The 15839-nt window shown below is 60.1% G+C and overlaps 5 protein-coding genes across 5 annotated transcripts; all 5 read right to left on the bottom strand.

Moving 5' to 3' along the window:
- Positions 1 to 262: 262 nt before the first annotated feature.
- LMJF_30_2090 (putative alcohol dehydrogenase) lies at positions 263 to 1462 on the bottom strand (the record flags this gene model as incomplete). Its single annotated transcript, XM_001684762.1, has 1 exon — positions 263 to 1462. The coding sequence occupies one exon, from the start codon at positions 1460 to 1462 to the stop codon at positions 263 to 265; it is 1200 nt and encodes a 399-aa protein (XP_001684814.1).
- A 3735-nt stretch (positions 1463 to 5197) lies between these two features.
- YCF45 (conserved hypothetical protein) lies at positions 5198 to 6853 on the bottom strand (the record flags this gene model as incomplete). Its single annotated transcript, XM_001684761.1, has 1 exon — positions 5198 to 6853. One exon carries the CDS (start codon positions 6851 to 6853, stop codon positions 5198 to 5200), a length of 1656 nt encoding a protein of 551 aa, XP_001684813.1.
- A 767-nt stretch (positions 6854 to 7620) lies between these two features.
- Positions 7621 to 8247, bottom strand: LMJF_30_2070 (conserved hypothetical protein; the record flags this gene model as incomplete). The annotated part of the gene is made up of 1 exon (XM_001684760.1): positions 7621 to 8247. The coding sequence occupies one exon, from the start codon at positions 8245 to 8247 to the stop codon at positions 7621 to 7623; it is 627 nt and encodes a 208-aa protein (XP_001684812.1).
- Positions 8248 to 9331: 1084 nt separating this feature from the next.
- Positions 9332 to 10273, bottom strand: LMJF_30_2065 (conserved hypothetical protein; the record flags this gene model as incomplete). The annotated part of the gene is made up of 1 exon (XM_001684759.1): positions 9332 to 10273. One exon carries the CDS (start codon positions 10271 to 10273, stop codon positions 9332 to 9334), a length of 942 nt encoding a protein of 313 aa, XP_001684811.1.
- A 1324-nt stretch (positions 10274 to 11597) lies between these two features.
- LMJF_30_2060 (hypothetical protein) lies at positions 11598 to 14426 on the bottom strand (the record flags this gene model as incomplete). The annotated part of the gene is made up of 1 exon (XM_001684758.1): positions 11598 to 14426. One exon carries the CDS (start codon positions 14424 to 14426, stop codon positions 11598 to 11600), a length of 2829 nt encoding a protein of 942 aa, XP_001684810.1.
- Between the last annotated feature and the right edge of the window lie 1413 nt (positions 14427 to 15839).

The raw sequence follows: 15839 nt of genomic DNA, 5'->3' as shown, positions 1-15839 counted from the left end.
CGCGGGAAAACAGAAGGGTTCGGCATACGCATAATAATATATATCTTTTCTTCGTTGAGCAAGCATCTTCGATATAGGAGCAAAACTGCCGAGGCACCGCCTGCATACCTTTCTACACGAACAACTCAGCAGGCTCACCTAACGTGGCAAGGGAAAAAGGACGCGCCTTCTGTGGAGGGATGCGTGAGCGCGTCTCGAGCGCCAAACCAACTGCTTGCGCACGCCTACCCGTTCTGTGCACATCCGCACACTGCACAATCTCTCACATGACGCGGCGGAAGAGCTCGGTCATTTCCTCCTCTCCAAATATCACCGGCACGGCGTAGAATGGATTCGCCTCGGTGACGGCGTGCTTGACGAGGAAGGGAATGTCCTCCTCCTGAGGGGCCCACCGCGAGTCACCGGCGCCGAGCGTCGTTGGTATCTGCATCTGCGCATTCATCTCGCGAACCCACGAAATGAAGTTCACCGCCTTCTCGGCGTCGTTGGCACCGACAATGTTTGCCGCCTCAGCAAGCCGAGCGAGCGACTTATGCGCCGCGCTGCCGTACATGTCCAGCACGTGCGGCAGAATCACGGCGTTCACGTAGCCGTGCGGCGCATTGTACAACCCACCAACCGCGTGCGCCGCCGCGTGCACGTTGCCGACACCCGCACGTGTGAAGGAGAGACCGGCGAGGTACGACGCGTGCAGCATCTTCTCGCGCGCCTCCAGGTTGCTCCCGTCCTTGTACGCGCACGGAAGGTATTTGGCGAGCAGCTCCATTGCGCGCAGCGCCGCCTTGTCTACGGTGCGGTAGTGGAAGACGTTTGTGTACGCTTCCACAACATGCGTCAAGGCGTCCATGCCGGCGGTGGCCGTCACAAACTTGGGCAGTGTCAGTGTCAGGGCCGGGTCGAGCACGCAGTGGGAGGGGGTCAGGAAGGGGTCCATGACGACGAGCTTGTCTTTCTTCGCGGGGTCGCTCACGACAGCGGCAATCGTGCACTCACTCCCCGTTCCCGCCGTTGTAGGAACGGCGATGAGCGGCGGAAGTGGCCACAGAACACGGAGGAGGCCCCGCATGTACGGAAGCGGAGTGCGGGGGCGCGCCTGGCGCACGCCGATCAGCTTCGCGCAGTCCATGACACTCCCGCCACCGACGGCGACGAGGTAGTCACACCTATTCTTCCTGTACAGTACACTGGCCTCCTCCACCATGTCGATGGTGGGGTTGGGCAGAACGTCCTTGTAGATGGCCAGCTCGGTGCCCTGCTTCTTCATCTCGTCGATGAAGTCGTCGACGAGGCCAAGCTTCATGATCATTGCATCTGTGACCAGAAGCCCCCGCTGTAGCCTTGCCCCACGTACCAGATGCGGCAACTTCACCAGGGCACCGGAGCCTTGGGTGACTGCTGGCGCTCGCCAACGCAGCAGGTAGCTTGTCGCGCATATGGTGAACTGATACGAACGGCACGCCATCCGCCAATACGATGGGACCGGCATGACGAGGTACGAGAGGAGGTCGCCGATCAGGCGGGAGAGGGCGAAGTGCAGAGAGACTTTCTGTGCGAGTCGCGTGGAATGTGTCTAGTGACTGATGCAGCGGCGGAAAGCCCGATGAATGGAGCCGGAGACAAAACCGCGTGCATACCACATGAACTGCCAAATGGGGGCGAACGCGTGCCGGTGGCGAAAGCGACAGACAGAGGGCGGAGGGGCGACGTGAAAGGGAGGCACACACGGCGGATGAAGAGAGAGAAAGAGGAAACATCACAGAGTAGCGGTTGCCCTCCCCTGCTGCGGTGGACGGTGAGGGAGGAAGAACACCGCCACGGTGCAGTGTTGGACACCACGGCTCACAGTACGACCAACGCAGGCGCAGACACGCATTAATACGTTGGGGGAGGAACAGCTGTTGTTGCATGCCATACCTATAGTGGTGCCCTGCAGAATTACAGTGAAACACGGGTGCCATGCGGCGCACGACCCGGCCAGCCAGCCACGGCAAAACAACCACAGAGAGAAGCCACCTCACCCGCAATCATCAGCGATGTTTTCTTCCCCCTTCGCGTGCCGCACCGACGACGCGTACACAGAATCAACGCTCGCACCTCCCCTCGCCTTGCTTGCGGCAGAGAGAATACAGAGGGCAGACGCCAACAGCCAAGCACCAAAGGAACTCATGGTCAAGATGAATATTCTTCACTCCGTCAACGATCGCACGCATGAGTGAGGGGAGCACCTAGAACTCCAAAATCTCGTCAAGCGGGCTTGCACGTCTCACCGGTACCTCGCGCACATCTAGGGGCTGTGGCGCCGCCTTATTCAACATTGTCTCACTGTTGCCCGATGCCACATCGAAGCGTTCCATGATCGGATAAGCTTGAGGTCGTTCATCTACGCCGAACTGCAACGACGACGTGGATACCTGCCCTGATGACTTTCCATCTCGGGCCGCCCTCGCAGGGCCGTTCAATCCGTTCGCCCAAAAGCCGCAAAAGTGGTTGTACGCAACGACGATCTCAGCCACATCGCGCAGAGGCAGCGCTTCCACCTCTTCCTCCGAGATGGATTGCAGCAAATTCCAGGCCTCCGTCGCCAGTCTTTCCAGCTCGGCATCGTCTCGCTTGGGACCTAAACCGACCTTCGTGCAGAATTGGGTCAACGAGTACAAGCGCTGCCCAATGGAGACGGTGTCACTTGCGCCGGGAGTGGGTGAGATAGGCGGATACGTGCACGCCTCGTCTTGGGAGGGAGGGGATGTACTAGTGCCGCCGGTGCCCTTGTTCGGTGACGCGTGGCACACGCGCGTTGACGATGCCACCGCGCGGACAGAAAAGCGGCACGCAAGCCGTGATGCACGCAGCACGCGACACGACGCACATACCGGGTGGCGGCCGAGTTGTGCGAACATGCGGCTGCGAAGAATCGGCCTCTTACGCTTCGTTGTCTCTGCGCCGGCAGCAGGATTGAATAACGACGGCACCACACCCACACTTACGTGAAGGCCAAAAACGCGGCGACAAGACGACACGACCAAGAACAAAGCAGCCACGTGCGGTACCGAGAGAAGAGAATCGAGAGAGGAGAAGAGCGGTAGGTAGCGACGGCATAATATCCATACACCACACCCACGTCGCATGCGCGACGCCGTAATGAACAGCTGTATACACACACCTATGTGTGCATGCATTATATATTTTGTTCAACGTATCCGTTCTCCTTTATGATGCCCGCCACCTCACAATCGTATCAGGGGGTCCCCAACCTGCCACACTCTTTGAAGGGAAGCCAACGAGGCTGCACAGCCTGCCCTCGCGTAGGGCGGCGGGCGCTCGGTGCTGGCAGACAGGTCTGAGCTGGCGCTGCGCCGAAGAGACTTGAGGTCATGGTGGCGTTCGCACCAGCCCACTACGCATAGTGTCGGCGATTCAACGGATATGCATGTCCAACTCCGCTTTTTATGCCGTTGCTGGGTTTCGGTGACGCCGAGCGGCATCCTGGTTCTGGCCTGAGCTGTATGCAGTGGCGTTGCAGTCGAGTGCGTGGCGCCAAACTGTGTTGGCTGCCCTGGTTCCGCGACAAATCTTCGCTGCATGTCTGCGTTCTGCGAGGCATTTGATGTCCCCGGGTTTCTGCACTCCGCTCCACCAAGAGAAAAGAAGCACGCGGCGGTGGCGTCTCCGCGCTCACACAGCACGACATGGGCACAACTGTACGCCCTCCCCTTCTTCTCAACAACAAAGACGAAGCGGCGGCGTTGCGGCTGTGCGGCCACGTCCCTGCTAGGCGCATACACACCACGTCCCGCTGCACACCTGAGACTCACCTCGCGGCACGGGAGGCTCCCCATCACACACCCGGCAATGTCGCACGCAGCCCACACGCCCTTGATGCAGGGGCCGGCTCGCGCCGCCCGGTGTGCGACACGAGATGACGACCCAGCCCGCCACGGGGTGGAGACCACTCGACACGATGGACCCCATGACGAGCACCCGACGTGTGCAAGCCATAGCCACACCACCGCACGGCACACCGACGACGCTGCCACGCAGATGTCACGACGGCATCGCGCGGCTACTGCGCTGTCCCGTTCGCTGGCCACTCAGCGCAGGCATATAACCCGGCGCCACCAGCGATGCCCGCGGTCTAGTCATGCCCATCCCACAAAGCAAACTGGAAACCGCGCAGTGGCGTGGTTAACAAATTGGTCCGCAAAGGCCACGTCCTCTGCAGCGGCACAGCAGCGAGAACGCGCGGACTTGAGAGTACGGGCACGGATCACCACTACAACCCCGAAGGCGCACCACGGAGGGAAGGCGGATCGCACACGCCGTCACACCCACAACAATGCTACCGCGTATGTACAGCTAGCACGGTGCACTCGTTGACGAGGTACCCTCCGAGCACGCCTCCGGCCTCAAAATCCACCCACCCCACACGCCTCAGGCCTCCCGCTCTCCCACACACACACACACACACCACTGGGCCAGTGCAAGGGGGTCAGGTGATAGATCGCGTTCGAGCCAGGCTGACACACTGCCCATCATGTGGATGGCGCAAGCGTGTGTACGGTCGCCGCTCGCTTCAGCAGCAATACATCGCTCCGGCCTCCCTACGTCGTCGGCATTTGGGCCCTGTCAGCAGCAGACGTGGCTTGGGACCGGCAGCGGATATATAGGGGGCGAGGGAGGCGGCTCGACTTCTCCTCCGCAGAGACAGGGCACCACTGGACCCTGAGGATACCGTCCACTGAGGAGTGTGTGTCCCGCCAAAAACGGTACCGTGCTGATGTGACGCAAGAAGAGAGTGGAACCGCTCAGAGGGGAAGCTGGGTCGGGCGCAGCCGTCGCAGAGTCGCAACGGCTCTCTCTCTCTCTTACTTGAGAGGTAGGGGAGGGTATCACGTTGACTCACCTCCCTGGAAACAGGGCCGACGTGTGTGTGTGCAGGAGGGACAAAGGCGCGATGTCAGGAGAGAAGTGAACAGCGAAAAAAAAAAGCGAAGAGAGAGAGAAGGCAGCATCGGCAGATCGGGGCGATCTAACCCACACACGGACGCACGCTGCCGCACAGCCTCCCAGTCATGCGGGGCACCGTTATGGAAACCTTCAAGCCACATCAACGCCTCGTCACCTCAACATTCTCCCATCACGTGCTGCGCTGCCCGCATTCGTGCACCGGGCAGTCTTTGGCGCCCAAGAGGCAGGCATCTCAGAAGGAGCCTTTCAGCTCCCCATAAAGCTCGTCGTCCGTCTTGCGATGTCGCCGCTGCTTTTCGGCCTGCCAGTGTGGGCGGCGACCACTTGCATGGTTCGGCGCCGCATACGTGGAGGGAGCAATGCTGCGCTTGCTCTCTGGATCTCCACCATCGTCAGCCAGCAGCGTATAGCCGTCCTCGTCTACCGTGCCCCGGGCCGCACTTGAAAATGTCGCCGTTTCATCGTCTTCCTCGCCAACCTCAGCGTCGTTCGTGCCCGTGCCTGCAACATATTTGAGCTTCCGCTTTCTCTCATCGTGCAACCGCAGGAGCTTCTCCACTCGGCTCGGAAGGAGTGCGCTGAGCTCGACGGCGGCGCCAACGGCGCCGTTCAACTGCGCGGGCTGCTCATCGAGCACCAGATCCACCGCCTTGTTTACGTCCACGTAGAGGTGGCCTAGGTTTCGTGCATGCAGCTCGACAACAAAGGAAAATGGCGAGCTGTACGGCCGCTCCAGCACCGTTTTCTTCATCTTGTTGCGCAGACGCCGCTCCTCGTTGCTCAGAAACGCCTGCGCGGCGCCACCGACGAGGAGGTTCAACGCGCGGTTCTGTAACAGCCCCTCGAGGTGCTCGCCATGGCACGTGCCGATCAGATGAACGCCGCGTTGCGATATAGACCAGGCAGCCTCCGCCTCCTCCTCCGTCGCGATTTCGTCCACGATGAGGTACTCTGGTGTGTGATTCTGAATCACTTCCATCATTACGCGGCCCTGGTCCTGGCGTTGGGCAACCTGAATGCGACGGCATCGGCCGAGGTAGGGCAGAGGTATGGGGCCGTCGCCGCCGATCTCGTTGGAGGTGTCGACCACCGTGACGCGCGGCGTTCCCGGCTCCTGCGCCAGCGCGGCAGCGAGGTCACGCAGGAGAGTTGTCTTGCCCATACCCGCCTTGGACAGAATGAGAAGACTGCCGCGCTGTGCGAGCGGCAAAAGTGCGCGGGCTGCGCCTGGCACATAGCGCCCCACTCGCAGCGTCACACCGAGCGCCTCGCCGTGGCGGCCGCGCCAGACCGAAGCGCGGTGTGCTGTGTTCGCTACACAACCGCGGCCGTCGGCGCCAAAGCGGCCGATGTGCTTCACGAGGTATTGCAGGTCTGCCGTCGTCGGAGGCGGCAGCTGAATGACCCACCCGCCACTGCCGCGCACCTCGACGTCCTGGCCCAAGTGCACAAACAACTCCTCCACCTCGGTGTAATCGAAGGAGGAGTGCTGCGTGATGGCTGTGCGCAGGGTAGCAGGGAGGAGAGACATGAGATGCAACGTCTCCGCGTACGAGTTGTACAGCGCGAGGCCCTGCCAATCTTTTGCCCGCAGCTCTGCGGCGCGCTCCGGATCCGTCTCGAGAAAGGACGCGTAGGCCTTGTGCAGCTTGTTCCACGCCGACCGGAACGTTGTTGCGGACCACACTGCACGCTCGGTCTGGTACGCTGGGAGGGTGTCGGGCATCTTGCCCGTAATGTACGACAAGTCCATCGCGGACGGCGGCGGCCGTGCAGAGCTGGTGGTCGGCTCATCCAGCTCGGCGGCGCGCAGACGCTCACTCGTGCTGGTACCAACCTTGATGCGAAGGGTTCGCTTTACCGACACCAGGGAGGAAGAAGCAAGCATGAAAGAAGAGCACAATGTAGCCGTGGTGCCCGCACGACACACTGCCACCCCACGCATTCTGATCCGGGCCGACACTTCGGGCAGAAATGACAAAGAAAGGCGACGGTAAAGAGGGACAAGCTGCGCGGTCGACGAGTACAGAGGGGTACTCGACAGCACAACGCAACAACAACAAAAAACGGTACCCTCACTGGCCGTGCCCGTACGAGTGTGTGCGTGTAGGGATGTACGTTGCGGATATCATAATCACGAGAAGCACGCGCCTCTACGCACAAGGACAGTGAGTACACAAGTGGGAAGCAGGAGGAAGAAGAGCAGGCTACATGGCGACTCTGACCAATAACAAGAAGGACGCATATGTTGGGCAGAGTGAGGCGGCAGCAGTGCTTTTTTGGAGCAAGACCCTTTTGCGTATGGTTCGCGCAGCATATAAACATGCAGGGAGTCGGCGTTCGTGTCACATCGGCACGTGCATAAGTGATACAAGTCGCACTACCAGCAAGCGTCATGAGCTCAAGAGTAAAGAAGGCAGTGCGACAGTAGCGCCGAGCTACAGAGAGACAACAAGCAAGCAGGCTTCTAGTACCGAAACTAGCGTTAAGTAGTATTTGAGAAGGTGGAAATCAATCTACCCCGGGCACACGTGCATGTGCGTGTACTTCCCTCCTGAGCGTCGCCACGTTGGTACCCCTCACGCATTTTTCGTTCTCTCTCTCTCTCTCTCTCTATATATATATATCACATTGCTTATGTATTCGCTTCATCTCTTACATGAAGTCGTCCTCATCCGGCACTTCACCGGTGTTGAGGCGCATGCTGTTCTCGTCCATCACGTCCTTGTACGCCCGCAAATCCTCCTGGCGCTTCTTCTCCTCCCGCTCTAGCTTGTCCTGCTGTTCCTGAGCGGCCTTCTCGGCGCGTTGCTTGCGGCGTTCCTCCATATCGCGATCCTCGCGCAGCTTGCGGAAGTCAACGTCGTTCTTCTCCACACGCGTTTTCTCGAGTGCCTTGAGCATAGGGCGGTTCTTGCTGGAGATGGTGTGGTAGCGCCGCAGCTCCTCCTTGTGGAAGCCGACCTGGCCGACCGCCATGTCGCCCGTCTTCTTCAGATTGCTCCATGGTGTGTATACTATGCGGACGTCGTTCAGCTTGCACCCTTCGATGCTGTTCTCCTTGACGAGCTGGCAGCACTCCTCGATAATCTCCGGGGTCAAGTCGTTCATTCCCTTGCCAGGTGGCAGGCGCACGTAGACGTGCGCGCTACTGTGCTTGTCCACGTGAAACCAAAGGTCCTCTGGCCAGCCAAACTTGATGAGCTCCTCGTTCTCGTACTTGTCACGGCCCATGTAGCACATGACGGACGGGTCCGACGTCAGCGTAAAGTAGAAGACCATTTTGTCTGTTTTTTTTTTCGTACGTGAGGGTGTGAGAGAGAAAGCAAGACAGGAATGTGTGTCTCGCTCAGGGCCGAAGTAGGCAGCGCACGCGCACTACTGTCACCACGCACAAGGAAAGAAGTAAAGAGCAAAGCAGCCTTGCCGTCAGGTGCGCTCAGTGATGGATATCGTGGCACTGAGGCGCGCGACAGACGCACAGTATCGTAAGCGGGTGGAGAGGGTGGAGAGGCAGTGGGACCGACAGTGCCGCATAAGTGCGCGAAAGGGCGAAGACATCCCTCGTACGTGTGGAAAGACCGATAGACGTACGACCGTCACCTTGGCCCACCTCCATTCTGAAGGGCGGTAGCGAACCAGTCGGTGCAGTACCTCGACTCGACTCGACGCGACGTCGACAACGCCGAGACACGGGCACACACCCACACTCACATGCGCATACCGGAGAGGGAACTCGGGGGGAGTGGGAGGGGTTATGAAGACATCGCAGGAATAAATTGGCTGTGATGCTGTAGAGGAACCTAGGCACGATGTGTATGGCTTACCAGTCACGACGCCGAACAAAGAACAGATCGCCTCCGAGGAGAGTAAGAGGCCGCGCACAAGGGGTGCACAGAAGCGGCAGTGCCACGTAAGCCGTACGTTTTCTGAGATGCGCACGACGCCCTTCTCGCGCAAGCTAACAGCCAACGCAACAAAAGACGCATCATCTCTCGCCTCCTGGGAATTGTGCCGCAGTGCGGCTCCCATACGCGAAAACGCGCGGCCACGTGCACGCAAACATGAGCAGCACCACACAACGGATGCGCGCAAGGGAAGAACACAAGACGCGATATGCAACGGAAAAAAAAAGAAGAGGTAAGAGACAGAGAAAAACACAGAGGGTATGATGCACCGAGGAGTTTGCATGAACTCTATGGCGCTGACGCGCGCGGACGCATTCGCCTTCACGGCGGAGACGTGGTGCAGGTAAAGTGAGCAGAAGAAGGAGGCAGTGAGCCGTTCCATTCTGGCACCAACGGTCATGGCCCACGGTAGGGGAACGATATGGAAAGCACCGCCTTGCATGCCTTTCCTTGCACTTTCAGTACACCAGCGGCCGACCTGTGATAATGTCAAACGTACGGCGGACCGGGGTGCCGCCGTAGCGTCGACCACCACGCCACCGCTGTATCGGCGTCGATGGCCCCTCGCGGACAATAATCGGACCGCCGACGTCGATGTGACTTTCATTCCGGTACAGCGGCGCTGGTGTCTCACGGTGGCCAACGCCAAGTTCCAGGAAGTCCCACTGCCGGTCTGCGGCAGAGCGCCAGTGCGGTTGTGGCTGCACCATCCGGATACCTCGGCGCGCATTGTCAGCGCTGCAGGAACGCTGTCCCGGAAACATGCGAACACCCTTTCTGCGGGGTTTCACCGTAAGCGGCGGCGGCACGGGCTTCTCGACCGGTTTCTCTGGTAAGGGTACCAGCGAGCCGACAGTCAACTGGTCGGCGGTGTTGCTGTTGCGCGAAAACGATTGGCTGCCTACGGAAACCGAGCGTGCTGTATTGCCAGCGCCGCGGCGGCAGCGCGCGCTGGCAACGATCTCGTCATCTCCTAACCAGAAGGGGCGACGAGTAGAGCTTCGCGCCGGCGGAGTTACGTAGCGCCGCTGCCGCGGCATCGGTACCTCCGTCGAGGCTCGTGGGGTCATGTCGTCGCCGATGTGGTCGATGTTGCCGTTAGGAGTGGTGCCACGTCGCACGCCCCTGGATGGGCGGACTTCCTCCGCCTTATTGCAGTCGACGTGGCGGTCTTGCTTGGGAAAGTGGCGCCGGCCCCGCAGCGGTGTTGACGAGAATTGCGGCGCATCCTGCGCGTAGAGAGACAGCTCCGTGTTGGGCAGGCTATGTGCATTCAGCTTCTGCGCAGCCAGGTTGCGATGACTGCGCGACGGCATTGAGTCTCTGTCTATGAGGTGCATGAAAAGGGAGCCGACAGGTTTCCTGCGGTCATCCTCGATCTCTCGATGTGTGAACTTCATGACGACGGGAGTCGCGGGTCATGACAGAGAAGGGGGCGGGGGTAGCCAGAAGCGCGCTCACACTCACATACACTGCATGAGAAAATATGCCTCCCCGTGTGCGCGTCTATGGGGCGGCGATCGAACGGCAAGCACAGCAAAACAGAAACAAAAAAAAGGAAGGAGAGAAAACAGCGATCTAATGAGGGTGAGAAAGGTGCCAAGCAACAGCAGCAGCAGCCACAGCGTCTCCACGCGATGATGCGAGTGGGATAAGTGCCCCACCAACAGCCACACACGAACGCTGCCAACTTGTGCCTCGGCCTAGTCCGCTGCAAGTACAGCCCTTCTACGCTGACTGATAGACTTGCGCAGGGACAGGAGAAAAGAAAGGAATGGAAAGAAAAAAAAAGAATAATGACCGAGAAGAGATCCATCAGCAGTGCACGTACCGTCGTGGAGCGTGTGTGGGCGCGCACATTTGCGTGCGTTGTGAGCAGCCGTACTCGTCAGAGGGTCAGAAGATAGAAGGAAAGGTGGAGAGGCGGGGGCAGTGGAAGAGGCGGAGAAGTGACGTAGAAGGTCAAAAGGCGACGAGTACCGAAGTCGTCCATGCAGCAGACGCCTGCGTCCGTTTTTTTCTTGTTGCGCATGTTGTTTGCCGCGTACGCCGCGTGCCTTCGAGAATGGGAAGCGCCTTATGCCGTCGTGTGAAACACCACCAACAATAACGGAAGGATTATAAACAGAATACACACAACTGCATCTCGTGAGCGTCGCTGCGGTCATCTATGCACACACACACACACACATGAAGATTTGCCTTTTGCGTTTCCCCTTCGTGCCCGTGTCGTTTGTACGTGCAGCTCTCGTACTCCCTCGCCCACTCGGTGCGTGTGTGTATGTGTGTATGTGTGTGTGTATGTCAGTGTCCCTTTTTTAATCCTGACTGTGTGTGAGAAATAGAGGGAGGGGGTGGGACATGCGAGCAGTCGCACGCGCACATGCTGGAGAGCTGAACGTATATATGCGTTCCTGAATGCAGCTGCAGCTGTGCTCGTCATTTCCGCACCGGTCACGTGCACCATCAAGGGCGCACGCTCGCCGCGGTGCACGAGAGAAAGAATCACAGAGCGGGGGCAACAGGCGGCACCTCCATGCGAATAAGAGGCTACGTCGACGTCCTCATCACCACCTTCCTGTACTCCAACAAGTGCGCCAAAACGCTGATGACCACCACCTGCTGCGCCGGAAGCAGCTGCGACGCAGCTGCACCCTTGCCATGGCTCTCCCGCCCCTCCTCCCCACCGCGTCACGCCATCTTCCGACTCTCCGCTGGGGAGATTCACTTGTACATGATATCCAGCTTGTACCGTCGATGCAGGAAGACGCTTAAAGTCGAGTTAAAGAGGATGAAGAATAGCGGGGAGCTGAGCACCTGGAGCGCGTACTGGCGTTTTCCTGCTGCGGAAAGCGTTCGGGGGTCCATGAGCACGGTGCCCGTCTGCCCGTCCACGTAGAACGGGGTCGACACCCCCTTGTACACACACTCCCCGCGGTAAAAGGGCAGCAAAACGTGCCGCCGCCGTCCCACTGATGTGGTGGTCGCTGGCAGCTGAAAGGCAGCCCCAAAGAGCTTTGCTGCTTTCCGAACACCGTCAGCGTCCGCCGCGGACGGTGAGACTCGCATCAACGCCACAACAGACGCGTCGGTGTCCGCTGAAAACAGCGGTTCACGGTGTGGAGCGTCGTCATCTCGTGCGGAGCTGTCCTCCTCCTCCTCGTGCGCGAACGTGGCCGCAACGGCGGCTTCAGTGTTTAACGGCGATGCGTTTCTCTGTGCGTCAATGGCCACTGTTTGCAAGGATGTAGTAGACGACCGTAATGCCCGTGAAGCCGTTGCTTCGATGCGTCCGGAGACAGTTCCCTCTGTCGGCATCCGGGAGCAATCCGCCGCCACTGGAGGCGAAGAGGGCACCTCAGCGGCCGCCTCCGCGACAACCTCCGCATTGCTCGCCTGCTCCTCAGACCGCTGCTCTTGGTGTTGGCCTTCCGGGGCAGATCCGGCCTGCAGATGCTCGCCGTGTGCCGCGCGCACAAGAGCCTCACCGAAGACCTGACACGAAAACAGCGCTGTGTCACGCAACGAAAAGTCAGCGAGAAACGGGCAGTGCAGCGGCGGCGCAGCGCCCTCGCCAGCAGAGGCGTTCGACGTATCAGACAGACAGCTGCCCTGCGTCATCGCCAAGATGTCCGCGCGAGGAAACCCATGTCGAGCGTGAGCACCTCTTCGGCTACCGTCGCCGTGGTGGTCCGTCGTTTTCGACATTACGGCGAGGTAGTTGGCCAGCTTCTCGCCGCTGTGGCGCTGCAGCAGCTTCAACACGTCAACGGCCAGTAGCGTGTCTTCACTCGGGGACGGCCGCTCGCAGACGGTGGGGTTCATCTGACGCGTGCGTAGGTAGGCAGCGTAGTGCTCATCCAGGGAAGCGGCTGCCTCGACTACGAGGCGCAACACTGTGGTCTGGTGCGCCATGGTGGTGCTCAAGACGGAGCTCATCATGCTCAACAACTCCTGCTGTGTTTCCGGATTGCGGGCCACAATCGTGACAGCGGAGCTAGAGGCCACAAGCTGCGCTCGCAGCTGTGAGAGAGCCTTTAGGGACTCGAAGACCTCACTGTGATCATACACGGGGCACTCCAGCGCACTGTTCAGTAGCTCAAGGGTCTCAACGTCCATCAGGATATCCAGCGAGGACGCCGGACCGGCGGCGTCCTGCTCCACTTCGAGAATGTATGTCATGCGCGAGTGCGACCACATGCTGTGCAGAAGTTTGTCCGTGATGAGCTGCAGCTCCTCTTCAGCCGCCAGCAGCGTGCGCCGGTCTCCCTCACCGAGGCCACACTCCCGAATGCAGGTGTTGCTCAGCGACCATTCCCACATGCGGGCCTGCATAAAGCACCGGATGATGGAGAGCATCGAATCCGTAAGCGTGCGCGTCATCGCACCATGCTCCGCAACCTGCCCGTGAAAACTGCAGTCTGGCTCTCTGGGGCTATCGCTGAGGGTAGAGTCGCGAACAGTGTCCACAACGTTGCGAGGAAGCGGGGATGGTGGTGCTTCCGCTTCGACCGAGACCGCGCCAGCGCGTGGGAACCTCCGTGAAAGCGAGCGGATCACCCCTGCGCGAGTGCGGGGCGACTGCGTCGTTCCATCGGCTGATGTAGAAGCGGGGTCGTGCGAGTCGTGCACGCATGAGTCCTGGTGCTCCTGCTGGCGTGCGCGGAACATCTGCACGCTGAACTGCAGGCGACTCCGCCCTGAGCGTCTGTGCTCCCCTCCTCGGTGAACCTTCGGCTGCGCGAGCTCCTTCATGACGGTATACATTCGAGTCAGCAATGTGTGAATGCCGCGACAAACCGCGTCGATGCCCTCCATCACCTGGTCCAGCTGGCGACAGAGCTGCACCTCGGCCTTCATGAAGGCGACGCAGTTGTCGCGGACAACGTGCTTTTGCGGCGGCGATGCATGGCTCGCCGTCTGCTGGAGCTGGTACACAACCAAGTCCCCCATAATGTTCTCCAGCAAGCGAGAACGTTCGAGGTGGGGTAGCAGGGCGTCGCGGGCAACGACGCATTGGGCGCGCACCAGCGACCACACGTGCACGGCATACATGTGAAACCCCTTGTTGCGCCGCACGTAGGCTTGATGCGCGGCGCTCGACAGCTCCAGAACCACCTTGCTCATGACCGTGCTGAGCCGTCGCAGATCCTGCAAGACTGTCTCGCCCAGGCGGGCGGTGTTGGCGAGGAAAGACAGGGTAGAGTTAGGCCTGCCGCCAACGTCAGCCCAATGCGGCACTGTCAAGTCCACCTCCACCCCTTCCGTCGTCTTGAAGGAGGGGTGAACACGGAAGTTGAAGCCGAAGCCGGTGGTGTGGTGTTGGCACTGGACCTCCACCTCCGGTACTGCCAGCCTCACGGCCGTCACGGAAGTCACGTCGATCTCGCTCAGCTGCAGGGCTGCGCCATGCTGCTTCACCACGCACTCCTTCACCAGTTCTGGCACAAAGAACGGTGTGATAAAGTACGGGAACGGGGCCTCTTGGTCAGGGGTCTGCGCCCCCGCTGCGGCTGCCACTCCCACCTGCACGGCGCTGCTCGCAGAATCCATCCTTGTAACCTCTATCTCTTCACCGGCGTCGGCGCCCCGATCGGTATCGGCCAGGGCGGCAGTACTCGCGCCAGGCAACCACCCCCCTGGGGGTAGTAGGCCTGGTTGATGCAACTCTACACAGAGGTACTGGTGGTCCGAAAACTGCCCGCGACACTCGGCACAGACCCGGCTCCAGCAGTATGTACACACCTCGCATGAGGGTGACGTACAGGAGCACCATTCGCACTCGTGCAGTTCCTTTGCAGCATGGATTTCCTTCGTTAAAAGGGCGAAAGTCGCCTTGACGGGTGACCCTTGTGAAAGAGATGCATCTGCAGCCACAGGCGATGCCGCAGCGGCCGTCAGAGGTGGGGCGGCGGAATCACGCCTCATCTCCCCTGCGGGAGTGGGCGCTTCTTTGTCCGCCGCTGCACTCAGCAACAGTTTGCGCTCCAGCAAGCGAGATCGACGCACGAGTTGCTGCCGCACGAGTACAGACGTGTTGGTGATGTAGTGGTTCTTCGGAACCGTGCGAATATCGCCTTGCGTCACCGTCACCGCCGCGCAACGATAGGCGCAAGGTACTTCAATCTGCGAGGTGCGATCGCGCGACACGGTGGAGTAGAGACATCGCAGGCAGAAGCAGTGTTGACACTCCAGAATGCGCGGGTCAATAAAAACAGACCCGCATATGACGCATATGAGCTCTTCTTGGATCCTGTCCACAAGAGTCTCCTGCGTCTTCTGCAGCTCCGCCTCCACTTCCGAAAGCGAGCATGGCAGGAGAGCCGGTGAGGGCGCGTCCTGACGACTTGCCATCCGTGAAGCGAGAGGGGTCCGCTTCGAGTACCGCAAGCAGAAACGAAAAGTGCGGAAGAGGGCACTCGGGGAAGAGCAGTGCCGAGGACAACGCCTAAAGAGAACCCCCGCGGTGGCGCTGCCACACGTGCGTGATGGCGCCTTGGACGACAAACAAAAGGGACCGGGACGTGCGCACTCGCAGAGGAGTCCAAACAGAAATCCCGCCAAAAAGCGCAGCCGCCACCACACGGAACAAGTAGCTGCCGTGAAGGCTACGCAAGGCGCTCACGTGTTCCGCGGCGGCGTCGCCGTGTGCTGCCAAACACACACACACACACACACACACACACACACACACACACACGCACGCACGCACGCGCGCACGCCTCTGCTTGTCAACGCCGTTACAGGAGGGGGCGGAAACAGCTCAATCAGCGCTGCCGGTTACGACTACTACGGCCAGGGCGGTTGAGGCCGCAACGACAGCAGTCCCGCCGCTGCCCTCCAAAGCAAGGGCGACAGACAAAGATCACAAGCGATAAACAACAAGAGCGAAGTGCCAGGGGGCGGGTATCCTGCGCCGCTGCCGTCCCTTGTCTTCCGGCACCCGGTGGCGTCACACGTGAGCGT

This window comes from Leishmania major, chromosome 30, assembly GCF_000002725.2.
Source record: "Leishmania major strain Friedlin complete genome, chromosome 30".
Classification (NCBI taxonomy): Eukaryota; Euglenozoa; class Kinetoplastea; order Trypanosomatida; family Trypanosomatidae; genus Leishmania; species Leishmania major.
This window is presented reverse-complemented; position numbering and strand designations above follow the sequence as displayed.